We start from the raw sequence: 16,092 nt of genomic DNA on the forward strand, positions 1-16,092 counted from the left end.
GACCACCTGCTATCAATGCTTCAGGCTGGAACAGAGCCCACCACTCCTAGTCTAGTGTAGGGCTGACAGTTCAGGATTTATAGGTACTACCTACAGAGCAGATAGAGGCTAAAGAAACCCCACAGAGAGCCCTAGTCTGAACACCTGCCTGGATACTGGAGCCTAGCCCTGAACTACTGTCATTAGTAAACTTCAATCAAAGTGTGAGCGCCAGGCGGGCGTCGGCTCACACTATTTAAAGGCAAGTCCCCACCCCTTCTAGACCAGGTTAAGGGGATATTGTCACTTCTTAGGGAGAGACCACCATGTAGCATGACTGAGGCACTGTCTGCCTATTTACATCAGGGGAGGCAGATTTGCATATTCTTCTATTGTTGTTATACATTGTGGGGAAGTTAGCTTGGGAGAAGCAGTGGTGCGGACCAAAACAGTCAAGACAGGGACACAAAATGTGCAACAAACTGGTTTATTTAGGAAACAAAATCACTGAATGGTTGGACCAAGGGAATGCCGTGGACATAGTATATCTTGACTTCAGTAAGGCATTTGATAAAGTATCACATAACCTTCTTATTGAAAAAATTATTAAGTATGGCTTTGACAAAAAATCAGTTAGGTGGATTCACAACTGGCTTAATGATCGGGCACAACGAGTAATACTAAATGGCTACATATCGAACTGGAAGAAAGTCAAAAGCGGGATGCCGCAGGGCTCTGTTCTGGGCCCAGTACTTTTTAATATCTTTATAAATGATCTGGACGATGGAATTATTGGGGAACTCATAAAATTTGCAGATGATACGAAGATAGGAGGAATAGCCAACACTAGAGAGGAGAGAGAGTGTATTCAAAAGGACTTAGACACACTGGAACAATGGGCTGAGGCGAACAAAATGGTATTTAACAGGGACAAATGCAAAGTTCTACATCTGGGTAACAGAAATGTAAAAAACATACACTCACCGGCCACTTTATTAGGTACCCCTGTCCAACTGCTCGTTAACACTTAATTTCTAATCAGCCAATCACATGGCGGCAACTCAGTGCATTTAGGCATGTAGACATGGTCAAGACAATCTCCTGCAGTTCAAACCGAGCATCAGTATGGGGAAGAAAGGTGATTTGAGTGCCTTTGAACGTGGCATGGTTGTTGGTGCCAGAAGGGCTGGTCTGAGTATTTCAGAAACTGCTGATCTACTGGGATTTTCACGCACAACCATCTCTAGGGTTTACAGAGAATGGTCCGAAAAAGAAAAAACATCCAGTGAGCGGCAGTTCTGTGGGTGGAAATGCGTTGTTGATGCCAGAGGTCAGAGGAGAATGGCCAGACTGGTTCGAGCTGATAGAAAGGCAACAGTGACTCAAATAGCCACCCGTTACAACCAAGGTAGCCAGAAGAGCATCTCTGAACGCCGCACAGTACGTCCAACTTTGAGGCAGATGGGCTACAGCAGCAGAAGACCACACCGGGTGCCACTCCTTTCAGCTAAGAACAGGAAACTGAGGCTACAATTTGCACAAGCTCATCGAAATTGGACAATTGAAGATCGGAAAAACGTTGCCTGGTCTGATGAGTCTCGATTTCTGCTGCGACATTCGGATGGTAGGGTCAGAATTTGGCGTCAACAACATGAAAGCATGGATCCATCCTGCCTTGTATCAACGGTTCAGGCTGGTGGTGGTGGTGTCATGGTGTGGGGAATATTTTCTTGGCACTCTTTGGGCCCCTTGGTACCAATTGAGCATCGTTGCAACGCCAAAGCCTACCTGAGTATTGTTGCTGACCATGTCCATCCCTTTATGACCACAATGTACCCAACATCTGATGGCTACTTTCAGCAGGATAATGCGCCATGTCATAAAGCTGGAATCATCTCAGACTGGTTTCTTGAACATGACAATGAGTTCACTGTACTCCAATGGCCTCCACAGTCACCAGATCTCAATCCAATTGAGCATCTTTGGGATGTGGTGGAACGGGAGATTCGCATCATGGATGTGCAGCCGACAAATCTGCGGCAACTGTGTGATGCCGTGATGCCATCATGTCAATATGGACCAAAATCTCTGAGGAATGCTTCCAGCACCTTGTTGAATCTATGCCACGAAGAATTGAGGCAGTTCTGAAGGCAAAAGGGGGTCCAACCCGTTACTAGCATGGTGTACCTAATAAAGTGGCCGGTGAGTGTATATAGTATGGGAGGAATAGAACTAAGTGATAGCATAGGGGAAAAGGACTTGGGCATAATAGTAGATCACAAATTCAACATGAGCCAACAGTGCGGTGCTGCTGCAAAAAAAGCTAATAAAATTCTGGGATGTATTAAGACAAGCATTGAATCTAGATGAAGAGAGGTCATTATTCCGCTGTACTCTTCCCTGGTCAGACCACACCTGGAATACTGTGTACAGTTCTGGGCGCCTCAATTCAAGAAAGACATCGATATATTGGAGCAAGTCCAGAGAAGAGCAACCAAAATGGTGGAAGGTCTGCAAACCATGTCCTATGAGGAGCGGCTAAAAGAACTGGGATTGTTTAGTTTGCAGAAGAGAAGGCTGAGGGGAGATTTAATAGCAGTCTACAAATATCTGAAAGGTAGTCACAGTGCAGAGGGATCTACCCTATTCTCATTAGCGCAAGGAAATACAAGAAGCAATGGGATGAAACTAAAGGGAAAGAGATACAGATTAGACATTAGGAAAAACTTTCTGACAGTGAGGGTAGTGAGAGAGTGGAATAAGCTGCCACAGGAGGTGGTGGGCGCTCCATCAATGGAAATCTTCAAGCGGAATCTGGATAAACATATAGCTGGGATGATTTAGGAAAACCTGCACTCGCAGGGGGTTGGACCCGATGGTCCTTGAGGTCCCTTCCAAATCTACCAAAAAGTAAAAGTAAAAAGTAAAGTAAAAGTAAAGGAAAAAACAGGAAAATAAATAAACCTTCACTTCAGGCACAAAATAAACAAAACAAAATACAGCCTTAATGTCAGGCAAGACAAAATAAAAACCTGCTCGTCTGAGCAACTAACTAAACAACTGATAACCTAACTATATGTGTGGCTTACTTCCAGCCACATGAACAAAACAAGCTCAATATTGTCTCACCGGACTCAGGGTTACAGGACAGAACCACACACCTCCTTTCACCCCATGGAACTGCCCTACAATACAGGATCTGCAGCCTTTTTCTGGCCCAGTAATGAGCCCAGGATCTACACCTGGGCTGAGGACTACTCCAGATCCGCCCTAGACCACACATATGTCAGAAACCTGGGGCTGATATATCTGGACTCCAGCACTCTGCCTGTCACTTTCTCACAATACACATGAGGAAAACTAATGACTTTACATACATAGCGAGAAGATATGAATCATGGGAGTCTAGACATTTACTTTATACAACACTTTTATTTAGTTAGCTTATTTATGTAGCGCCATCATATTCCGCAGCACTTTACGGACGCTGTCAATTACTGCCCCAAATAGGGTTCACAATTTACATTTCTTATCAGAAGGTTCTTTGGAGGAAACCCACATTAACACAGGAAAAACATACAATCTCCTTGCAGATGTTGTCTTTGCTTGGATTCGAACCTAGGGCTCCAGCACTGCACATAACTTTTTTGACAATAGCATTATATTTTATGCCCTTGCGACTTGCCGGCCATCATTCTTTGACCTAATTTTATCACAGCTTCCTTTACTTCTTTGTTCCTTAAAGTATAGATGATGGGATTCAGAAGAGGGGTCACTATGGAAGGGACGACAGAGACGACCTTATTAAAGTGAAGGAAGTTTCCTTTGGCCGGTCTGATAAACATGAACATAATTGTTCCATAAAAGAGAATAACCACAAGCAAATGGGAAGCAAAGGTAGAAATTCCCTTTCGCCTCCCCGAAGCAGTAGGACAGTTAATGATTGTCCGGGTGATACACATGTAGGATATGACAGTAAGAAGGAGACAACCCACAGATAAGAAACATATGGTATAAAAAAAGACATTTTCTGCCACCGTTGTGTCAGAACAGGAGAGGCGAAGTAATGGGGCAAAATCACAATAATAGTGATCAATTTTATTACTCTCACAAAACAAGAGATTTGAGATCCGCAAAAATGAACCAATGAATGCAATAAAGCCACAAACCCATGACCCTATTATGAGTACTGTACAAATATTAGGGCTCATGATGAGTAAATACCGCAGAGGATTACATATGGCCACATACCTATCATACGCCATTACTGTCAGGAGAAATATTTCTGTTCCACCGAGAGCAAAATGAAAATAAAATTGTGCCATGCAACCAGCGAAGGAAATTGACCTCTTCTTTGTTTTAAGAGCCCATATTAATCTGGGCACGGTGACTGATGGGTACCAAAGCTCAAGGAAGGAGAGACCACTGATGAAGAAGTACATGGGCTTGTGAAGACGTTTCTCAGCTTTTACTATGACAATGATGAAGATATTGGCAGCAATGGTGGCCATATATACAGCCGATATAAGAAGGAAGAGGCAATATCGTGTTTGCTCTGGAACAGAAAATCCGATAAGAATAAATTCGGTTATAACTGTCTGGTTATTCTGACGGTTCCTCACCATGTCCATCTGCAAAGACAAAAATAATCATAAATAAGAACAATTATAGGGGATATACTGTACTGTGCATCATGCCAGTCATTATTTTTTTATTTTTCCATTGATGTTGCATTGTTTTTGCAATGCAATGTTGTTCACAGTGCAGCATGAATAACATATTATGCAGCATTCACACTTGCGCCTTGACCTGTCCACCGTGATTCTGCCTAAATCCCCAGAAAATCTGCATAGGGATGGCTTACCAGCAGTCAGTTTAACACCCATCAAGTACAGTAGGTTTTTAAAGCAAATTGCTGGTGTCTGTATATAGCCTCTCTGCCATGAAAATGGTTTCTTTTGCATGGACAGACATGCAGGACTTTGTTACTGTGGACACTCTTGTCTCCTTGGATGGCTTCTTCGGGCAGAGAGGACATGGGAGTGCCCTAAAAGGAAAGGAGGAGGCTTGGTATTGCGATATTTGTGAATGAAAGATGGTGTAACGCTGGGCATATTGTGGTTAAGGAACAATCTTGCTGTAAGGATATTGGACTGTGAACATGAGACCTTATCAGCTGTGAACATGAGACCTTATTACCTACCAAGGGAATATTTTCACATGTTATCATAATAGCTGCATATGTTCCCCCCCTCAACAAAAGCTGAGGCTGCCTGTGTGGTGCTGCAAGCAGTGGTGAGTCAGCCACAGTTGGTACACCCCCCAGGCCCTCCTCCTTGTGCCTGGAGATTTAGACCATGTCTCCCCATCATCATCCTCTACCCAGCTTCACACAGTATGTAACCTGCCACAAAAGAGCCAACAAATCACTGGGCTTGTTTTTTGCCAATGTAAGCGAGGCATATAACTCATCAGCCCTACTGCCCCTGGGAAGATCAGATCACAACCTGGTGTACCTGTGACCTGTGTACAAGCCACTTGTACGTAGAGAGCTGGCTGTTACTCACACAGTGTGGATCTGGTCAGATGAATATGTGGTGGCTCTGAGGGACTGTTTTGAAACAACTGCATAGGAAGTGCTGCTGGGTTCTCATTTGAATGACATGGAGGGGCTTACACATTGCATAACAGACTACATTAACTTTTGTGTGGACAACATAGTACCCACAAAAGTGGTGAGGTGTTTCTCTAATAACAAATCATGGATTAATCCTGATATAAAAGCTCTTCTTAAAGAACAAAAAGTGCCTTAAGGGCATGAGATAAGGAAAGCCTGGGGATGTGCAAAAGGAGCTGAGGTGACAAATTAGGGAGGAGAAATCCAATTACAGGAGAAGAATGGAGCAGTAAATGTCTGAAGGATGAGTCAGTAAAATGTGGAATGGTCTTAAAGCAATATTTGGATACAAACAGCCTGTCTCCCAGGTAGAACGAGACACAAAGTGGCTTAATGAATTAAATCCATTCTTCAACAGATTTGATCACTCATCAGCTCCATCTACCCCAGCATGTCATTCAACTCTCCTCTACTGTAGCACTGACATCCCACTTGATAAACGTTCTAGAGAGACTGGTTCTGACACATCTCCAACCTCTAGTGAGCTCTATGGACCCCCTCCAGTTTGCTTATCGGCCAGGCATTGGGGTGGATGATGCCATCATCCACCTTCTTCACAGAGCTCTCTCTCATCTGGAAAAACCAGGGAACATTGTGAGAATAATGTTCTTTGACTTCTTCAGTGCGTTTAGCACCATTCAGCCAGGGCTACTGAGGGACAAGTTAGATCTTGTTGGCGTGGACCATCACCTGTCCAACTGGATCCTAGACTACCTGACAAACCGCCCTCAGTATGTGAGAGCCCAGGGCTGTGTGCATGTCACTGTGATCTGTAGTACGGGGGCACCACAATGACACCACTACGGCAGCAGTTCCTCCACTGAGTGCAAGCCAGAAAGCTTTAGTGTTTACTACATATAAGGGAACATTTACCAAATTTTATTATTAACATTTCATAAAAGATTTTTTAGTGTGTCCATCCTTACCTTAGCAGAAATAAGGACTTAAGCACTTTTAATACGATATGGCAACATGCTAAAAGAAACCCTTAACAGGCTGAAAATCATAACAAATTCTCTGGGTGTCCATACATTGTCACATATAGGATCTTGTGACAGAATGCAACAAAATCATGGTTTATTTAAATGCTGGTCGTCTCACACCACATATTTTTGTATATATCGAGCTCAGAGGAAAGGTGAGGGAGGACGCATCTGTAAAGAGAACAAGGGAAGTTGCATCTGTATTCAGAACAATATGGTAGCATAAATTGTTATAGTAGCAAAATAAACCTCTATACAAGGCTGTAATAACAGTGTGATATGGTGGCAAAAATTGTTCTAAATTGCCAAAACATGGCTGTGTGCTTGAATACATACTGCCATAAAGTGCTCCAATAACAATGTAATATATTACCTAAATAATAATACTTACGTAGCAGTGATACACAAGTTTACATAATACTGCCATAGAGTTCTCATATAACAATGAAATACATTGCCCAATAGCACCTAAGTAGTAATGATGCAGAAGTTTACATAACTCTGCCATAGAGTGAACATATAACAATGTAATACATTGCCCAAATAATAGTACCTAAGTAGTAGTGATACACAAGTTTACATAATAGTGCCTAAAGTGCTCATATAGTGCCGTAGTACCACAATAGTGGCGTAAAGCGCTCACATTGCCCAAATAAGTACCTAAGTAGTGGTGATATGTAAAAGTACATAATACTGCCATAAAGTGCTCATGTAACAATGTAATACATTGTGCAAGTAATAGTACCTAAGTAGCTGTAATATACAAATTTTCATAATACTACCAATAATATACCCTGATACAAGTCTGTGAAGCTCCGCTATCGTTTTTATGTTGTCACAAGGTAAGACAGTATACGCCACATATTCATCATGGTACTAAATGACGCTAAATTATGGGCTGTCTGCTCCGTTTACTAAAACTTTTGTCCTGCTGCTACATTTTTTTTTTATTTTTTATTATTTGTGGACAATATGTCATTGTAGAAACAGAAGTTGCTGATGTATCTATCATTCCGTTCATAATGTATCAATGAGTTTGTTTCCCATGTACAGTAATATTTATCACAGATGACGGTTTCTTGCAATGTATCCAGTCCAGGTAATCCTGCGACATCAGACTGTTACATTTACCTTTACAATATATTATACTATCTGTACAGGAGAGAAGTTCAGGCTATGAATGTAGTTTGTAGGCAAGTTCCTAAAATGTCGCTAACCTTATTTTTTTCCCAGTAGTATCTTGCTATCTAGCTCTTGCCTCTGAGGTCCTATCAGTAGTCTGCTTGGTTCTTGCCATGGACTAAGGCCCTCTTAGGGCCCCTTCATGCGGCGTAAGCGCTCGGCTCATTCCGAGCCGTACACACGAGTGCTTCTAAACACTTCCCATTCACTTCAATGGGAGCGCTCGTAAAGCCGGCTTTACACGCGCTCCCATTGAAGTGAATGGGGAGTGTTTAGAAGGGCACGTGTATACGGCTCGGTATGAGCCGAGCGCTTACGCCGCGTGAAGGGGCCCTTAGTTCTGTGAGCCGGGCATACATGCCCACACAGGAGCGGACCTTAGGTAGCATTCAGACTTTGCAAGATGATTGGTGATAATATGGAGTCTGGGGAAGAAGGGCACTGGTTGGTCTGAGTCTGCACCTCGGTCATTTCAGTCTTCCAATGTGTCTACAGTATATAAAAATAAAGTAGGTTGTTTTTTAAATAAACCAAATAGTATATTATATGGATGTATAGGGCAAGCGGAGGAATTCACCTGCGGTCCCATTCAAGCCTGTGCATTGCAAACCTCACTGTAGGAGACAATATTGTTGTCCATTTGAGTAAAGTCAAGAATGGCTACAAATGGAATTGGAAATATATAGGAAGCTCTTATACTTCTAACTTCTGTTCAATGTAGTCCTGGCTTTGGCTCGAAAAAACACAACAAAATCTGCAACAAAAAAGCTGTGGGGCTTTAGCCTTAGGCTAAGGCCCAATATCGTGGAAACATGGCTTTTTTTTGTTGTGGATTTTGTTTTTTTGGCAGAAGGTAGAAGTATAAGTCCCTCCTATATATTTCCAATTCTTTTTGTAGCCATTTTTGGCAATGGCTTAAAAAATCTAGCAAAATCTGCAACAAAAAGCTGCGTTTTTACAGCGCAACTGGGCACATAACAACCATACCCCAATTAGAATATCTGTATATTTTATGTGTCAGGTAGACCATTGGCCATATAGCGACTACCTCTTTTCTACCCCCTTTAGCTATGCCCCTTTAAGTATGGGATCAAAGGTTAAGTATTCTGGTTTTCAGAAACCCCTTTGGAAGTCAAAATGGTGTAGTCCACAAGAGGAGCAAAAGTATAGAGAGCAGGTGCTACGTCTTTTTTGTCAATCCACTCCTGGTTTCTAATACAATGGCCCCTGGCTTACAGTTGAAATGCATTTAAATTTAAAAAAAAAATTAAGCCGATGCTTTGATTGAAAGCGGCAAAACAAATGCAAAAAAACACAACAGAAATGCGCAGTGTGAACAAAACCTAACTGTGGAATTCTACATAATTAACATATAAACCCTTACCTTGCCCTGTCACAATGACAATATATCCACTGCATCTTCTGAAAAAAAGGTTCCTCAGTCAGAACACAGATTCATTGCCTGGGTTTAAATATTTGCTGATTTTTTTTCTTTCATTTAGATTTTACCGTTTTAATTAATCCCAGGTTAATTGCAAGAAATTAGGGAATACCTAAAAATAAAAATCATTTCTCAAAGCAAAATTCAATTTGCATTAAAATCTAATTCAGTAATTCTGACATCCTGGATGCTCTTTATATACCTATGGAGCTGAGCGATCTGTTATTTTATGAGGGGCGAACTATAATTCTTATGGATCCCATTTTGAAGTGCGACTTTTGGATCTGAGGTTTCCAAAAAATGTTTATTTGGACATTGTGATTGTTTTTCCATTATGGCGTCCAATGTTTGAGATGAAATCACATTGTATAAATTTTATAAATTTATTTGCATTTTGCATAGAGAAATAAGTATTTGATCCCTCTGGCAAACAAGATTTGGTGGTAAAACCTTTGTTGGTGCGCACAGCAGTCATAGGTTTTATGAAGTTGATGATGAAGTTTGCACACATGTCAGGAGGAATTTTGGTCCGCTCCTCTTTGTAGAGAGCCCCCCAGAACACAAATAAATGCCCCATAATCCAAACAAGCTCGAAGCCTCCACCACCTGAAAAACAAAATAAGAAAAGAAAACATGCAACACTGTCACCAACCACTCTCAATTCAACCACAGACTCCCACCTGCCTATGTGGTGCACGACTTCATCACTCAAACCCCTTCTGACTGCCTCTGTAGCCGCACTGATTCTAAGCGAATGGCCCCCAAAGTCCGCAGGACTACAACCACAATCCTCCAAACATCTCCTAAACACCACTGCCAGAAACTGGTATCTGGACAAATAAGAACCATCCTCATGCCTCAGCAAAGGTACCTTTACAAATGCCTCCCAGGCAAAAATTCCAGGCAACACTGCATCGGGCACATAGGAACTTCAAAAAGTAGAACTCTACAGCCCCTAGTTTCCGGATCAGTCTTCAAGCTTCTAATTTTAAACTCCAAACTATCACTAAATAAGGCCACATCCTCAGTGTATAAGCCTCCAGGACAGTTCTTGGAAGGGCTCAATAACTCCTCCATCCACATCGCCCCAAAAAAGGCCAGTGAAAAGGCCAACCTGAAAAGTCTAACTTCCGATCGTGAACTGCAAATGTGAACTAGACTCAAACCCAAATCCTGTAGCAACTGAAAAGAAACTGAGCATCTAGTATCTTTCGATGCACAAACCCTCCTCCACCCTTTCAAAGCTTGCCGTACATCAAAAGCCTTTGTGGCATCCCAGAAACCCCTAGCCTTAAACCCATAAGCTAAACCCACCATGAACTTATTCACTCCGACCGACCAACCCTCCTCCTTACATTGCCCAACCAGCAGGAACACTAACGCCTTATCACCCTCGACCAGGTCACCAAACAACTTCTTCCATTCCTCCCATCATTGCCAAGCAACCCCTAAGCAATACTAGTACTCCTGGATAAAGATCAAACCGTACGCCGCCCATAAGGCAGGTCCCACCACAATCAAGAACAATTCCAGCAAAGCTAAATTGCCAGTCCACCCATTCTCAATCCACGCCACCAGCCAAGAGCCCATACATCACTGCCCTTGGCAGTAAGCCCCGAAACCCACACTCTAAGCCGCATCCGTAAAAAGTTCTAAATCAAAACACTCAACCACCCCTTCCAACATCAGCGAACGCCCATTGTAAGTACCCAAAGAGGAATTCCAAACAGCCAAAACTGCCCTCAACTCCTTACCCAAGCTCACATAATGATGGGGTGCTGTAACCCCACATGTCCCCGCAGCTAACCATCTGCAAAACACCCTACCCATCGACAAAATTCGACAGGCAAAATTTTGTTTCCTTAGTAACGATTGCAACTCCCACAATGTCAGCTTCCGACGTCGACATGCCCCACTCACCTCCTCCAGCAAACTAGCCAACATGTCCTCTGGCAACCAACATTCCATAGCCACAGTATCAATGTATATACCTAAAAACGTCAAATTTGTAACTGGCCCCTCAGTCTTCTCACCCACCAGTGGGATCCCAAATTCCCCGGACTAGGCTGGGCCTACACTCAAGAAATCATCTAAATAATGGATAATTGAAGCCCAGCCCATCTCGCTTCGGTTTACCCATTCTAAAAATTTGCTAAATGATTCAAAATAAGCGCACGAGAGAGAACAGCCCATGGGCAAACAACAATCAACAAAATAACCTCCGTCCCAATAACACCCCAACAAATGTAAACTAGAGATCAGCGAACAGCGTTCGATTGAGTAGATGTTCGATCAGATATCAGGCTGTTCGAGATATTCGATTCGAGTCGAACACCAGGTGGCAAACTCACTAAAAATTTGATTCCCCTCTCACCTTCCCTGGCACTTTTTTTGCATCAATAACTGTGCAGGGGATGTGGGACAAGAACTACGACAACGTTGGCATTGAAAAGAAATCGGAAAAAGTAATTAGCTGGCTAATTCAGGTGACCTCCAATTTATACGAGCAGTGGATTTAATATCCGGTTCATATGAGACTGTGAACTATGTGATTGTGAGACAGGGATAGATGTACAGGCAGGGTTAGCTAGGGATTACCTTTATTTAGGTGGGAATGTCACTCACCCAGCTCTTTGGGGCTCTATCTGGTCGGGATCCTTGTCAGCTTGCGATATGCGCGAGCTGACTTTTTCCCCATAGGAATGCATTGACCAGCGTTGATTGGCTGAATGCCATACAGAGTACAGCATTCGGCCAATCAACGCTGGTTCTGCCGGAGGAGGCAGAGTCTAAGATCGGTCCACAGCAGTCTCCATTCTGGTCCGATCTTAGACTCTGCCTCCTCACAGACGAGCCTCCGGCAGAACCAGCATTGATTGGCCGAATGCTGTACTCTGTATGGCATTCGGCCAATCAACGCTGGTCAATGCATTCCTATGGGAAAAAGTCAGCTCGCGCATATCTCAATCTGACAGGGATCCCGACGTAATACAGTGACTTGGGCATGTTAGATGCCCCCAGACATGCTTCCCCTGCTGTCCCAGTTGCATTTCAGGGTGTTGGCATCATTTCCTGGTGTATCATAGTGAACTTGGTGACCCTTCTGAGTCGAATAGTGGTTTCCCCCTAATTGAGTATTTATTCCCCATAGACTATAATGGGGTTCGATGTTCGATCGAACAGTCGAGTATTGAGCGGCTACTTGAATCAAACTTCGAACTTCGAACATTTCACTGTTTGCTCATCTCTAATGTAAACTGCTCAGATGCACGGGCAGCAAACGAAAAGCCGCATCAACATCCGTTTTTGCTAACCTAGCCCCCTGACCACACTCCCTTACCCAATATATGGTCTCATCAAATGAAATATAAACCACTGAACACAGTTCAGGGTCAATACCGTCATTTACTGACAACCCTTTAGGAAAAGACAGATGGTTTATAAGTCTAAATTTACCATGTTCCTTCTTAGGAACAACCCCCAACAAAGACATCCGCAAGTTATGAAGTGGAGGCTGAGAAAAAAGCCCTGCCATGCGACCCAATGCCACTCCCTTAAACAGTTTATCATTCACCATTTCCGGATTCAGATTCTTAAGCACCAACTGTCTGTCCCCCTCCACCCACGGGATCAAAAATCCCTCCTCAAACCCCTTCTCTAACAATGATGCTAACTTCCTATCCGGATGATCATTTAGAAATGGCCGCATCACATCCAGACGCATATGGCTCTGCCCCTTTTGCAGCACCATCCCTGCTTTTCTGCTTGCCTCCCTTAAAACATCTGGACGCACCATGGGACCCACCACAAGAGGTGCACTCTTAGCTCCGAACTTACATGAACCTTCATTGAAGGCAAAACACAATCCCTTCTGAGATGCTGCCGAGCGTCCCGACCCGTCGGAACCCCCAGCGCTGGCTGGAAAGGACTGACCAGATCTGACCAGTGTTGTAACTCTCAGCCACAACCCAATATCCTTGTGATCCCACCGGATACTGGGTCTTACCGTCTTACGTTGTCTAATTTGTTCATCATACCTTAACCAGGCATGACCACTGTAAACTCTGTACGCCTCACCTATTGTGTCAATGTAGCAAAAAAACGCAGAGCAATTCTGCAGTGCTTTCTCACTAATTACATTTTCCAATATGGCAAAAGCTTGAAACCATGTGGCAAAAGTTCTGGGGATTAACCTATAACGACACTTCTCTTCCTTCTCTTTTTTGGACTCGTCTTTTTTTTTGCCACTTCTAAATTAAATCTTTCTAGCAGGAAAAGGGAGAAAATCTCTACGTACTCCCCTTTCCAAATCCTCTCATGGACTTCCTGCTTCAAATGAGCTTCCAAATGCCCTTCATAGCAAACATATACCTCCCCCTTGGCCGATTCATCCAGTTTAGGGAGATCATCCTCCTTATCCATAGTGTTGTCCGATTCTAAGCCTGCCAATGTACCAGCAGCCTGTGAAGTGCCTGTCACGCTCGACTCAGCTTCCTCCTGCGGCCTCCCACTCACAGATCTTGCCACGCTCGCTACCACCACCGAACCCCCACTTACAGGTGACCCCAGAGACTCCACCTTCAGTAACCCCAAACCCACCCACACCGGGACTTTGGATGTGAGTACTGGGGCTGATATGCCCCTCAACAAATGCCCCAAAACCCCCATAAAATCAAACAGGCCCCGGCTGCCCCCCCAGAATGGCCACCCCCACCCTGAGCAGGTAGCAAGAGATAGGAAGGAAAAGACACAAACTGGCACCCACCTAATTGCCTGAGTTCTGTGACCCCATCAGTCGTCGCTCCTGAATCCTGATGAACCTCAGGCATCCATCCTCCAGACATGGACCAGTCCCATAGATGCACCACTGAGCCCATTGAAGCACTTAGCAAGTCAGACCCTCCCCCTCTGACTGAGGAGGAGGTCAATGGAGCAGGGGACTGGACCATCTCACATACGCTTTCACCAGAGGCCTGCTGCTGTAACCCGCTTGCAAGGGAACACAGGAGGCTTGCCGACGGCTTCCTTGCACCCTCCAGAACTTCAGACTGCCGGGCTAACCCCAGGTAAGGCTGGGGCTTAGCTGCTCCTGGTCCTGCTCCAACGTCGCCATCACAAGATGGCGGAGGCGCGGCCTGCCGCCTCTGCCATGAGTCCCGCCTTAATTCCTCCCACCCTGGGTCTGCCTGAATCCAGCTGCCAACCTGGCATCCTGGGACAGAGGGTTCCATGAAGGGCTCCGCCTGTGGCACTGGGATCGTGGGGCCTGGTTGGGACTCAGGCGTACTGGAGGCCTTGTTCTCCGCGGCCGACGGGAAGGAGAGAGAGAAGCAACAGGGGGAGTTTCTCCAGGCCACTGAAGCAGGCCAGAGCCTTGGGCCTGCATCCAGTCAATGCCCCACACTTCAACTGAAGCGTGGAGCTGCGTTATCAGATAGATAGATATCAATAGATGCAATCTTGGGAAGAGGTAGAAAAGCTGGCTCAGATTGTCCCTCACAGTTCTTCCTCTTCACCGCGAATGCCGTTGGCTTTGTGGGCTTTTCCCTATAACTCACGCACTGCAAACTCAAACTCAAACTCCACCTCTTCCCTTCAATTAGACCAATAGCTGCAGTCCAGACTCCCCTGGCGTCATGTGGTCCTCCCTTAGGCTGCACCTCTTTGCCCTGCCCTTTCTTACATGTGGAACTCCCACAAACATGTTATCCCACAAACAGGTAATCTTACCTAGGGCTGCATTTGTAAGATGTTTACTTCATTCAGGTCCTCAACTTTGTCATGTGACAGAGGCAATAAGTCTCTACAAGCAACGCTGTGTATTATGTGTGAAGACGAAGTCTGTATCTTTATTCATTCCTTTATGAGTGTCAATGTAAATTAACAGAAAACCTGACTTCTTGTCTACACAGAAGATACTGGGGCAGTTTTACTAATACTCTCTAAGTTTTAGATAATGTAAGCTTAGACTCAGTCGCCTTAAACTGCACCAGATTTATCAAAGTGGCCGATGCCGTATCTCTAGACAGTCTGGTCTGTCTTAATAACACTTTTCATTTTGTTTATTTTCCACCAACATCTTTGTATTGCATGATGTGACACATCTTAACCTCCACCCCTCTTCTAATAAGCCACACCCCTTTCATATACCCCACCCACTAGAAAGAGCTACTCCCCTTATCTTTCCATTCCCCCACCCTAACTCTGCCCACTCCAGTAGTAAGATAGGGTTTTCAAAGAGACTACAAGTCCCGACTAGAGATGAGCGAACAGTGTTCTATCGAACTCATGTTCGATCGGATATTAGGCTGTTCGGCATGTTCGAATCGAATCGAACACCGCGTGGTAAAGTGCGCCATTACTCGATTCCCCTCCCACCTTCCCTGGCGCCTTTTTTGCTCCAATAACAGCACAGGGTAGGTGGGACAGGAACTACGACACCGGTGACGTTGAAAAAAGTAGGCAAAACCCATTGGCTGCCGAAAACATGTGACCTCTAATTTAAAAGAACAGCGCCGCCCAGCTTCGCGTCATTCTGAGCTTGCAATTCACCGAGGACGGAGGTTTCCGTCCAGTTAGCTAGGGGTTAGATTCTGGGTAGGCAGGGACAGGCTAGGATAGGAAGGAGAAGACAACCAACAGCTCTTATAAGAGCTAAATTCCAGGGAGAAGCTTGTCAGTGTAACGTGGCACTGACGGGCTCAATCGCCGCAACCCAGCTTTCCCAGGATCCTGAATGGAATACACTGTCAGTGTATTCCCGTATACCCGATATATACCCCCGATACCCGTTCCAACGGTGTGCCCCCCCACCTTCACCCCAGAAATAC

The 16,092-nt window shown here is 44.4% G+C and overlaps 1 protein-coding gene across 1 annotated transcript; it reads right to left on the reverse strand.

Annotated features, from left to right (window-relative positions):
• Positions 1 to 3,638: 3,638 nt before the first annotated feature.
• Positions 3,639 to 4,604, reverse strand: LOC142185471 (olfactory receptor 6B1-like). Its single transcript, XM_075260901.1, has one exon. The coding sequence runs from the start codon at positions 4,602 to 4,604 to the stop codon at positions 3,639 to 3,641; it is 966 nt and encodes a 321-aa protein (XP_075117002.1).
• Positions 4,605 to 16,092: the final 11,488 nt, after the last annotated feature.

Source organism: Leptodactylus fuscus, chromosome 11, assembly GCF_031893055.1.
Source record: "Leptodactylus fuscus isolate aLepFus1 chromosome 11, aLepFus1.hap2, whole genome shotgun sequence".
Taxonomy (NCBI): Eukaryota; Metazoa; Chordata; class Amphibia; order Anura; family Leptodactylidae; genus Leptodactylus; species Leptodactylus fuscus.

Coding starts and splice junctions, on each gene's coding strand:
- LOC142185471 (XM_075260901.1), bottom strand. CDS start 4,604: ATGGTGAGGAACCGTCAGAATAACCAGACAGTTATAACCGAATTTATT.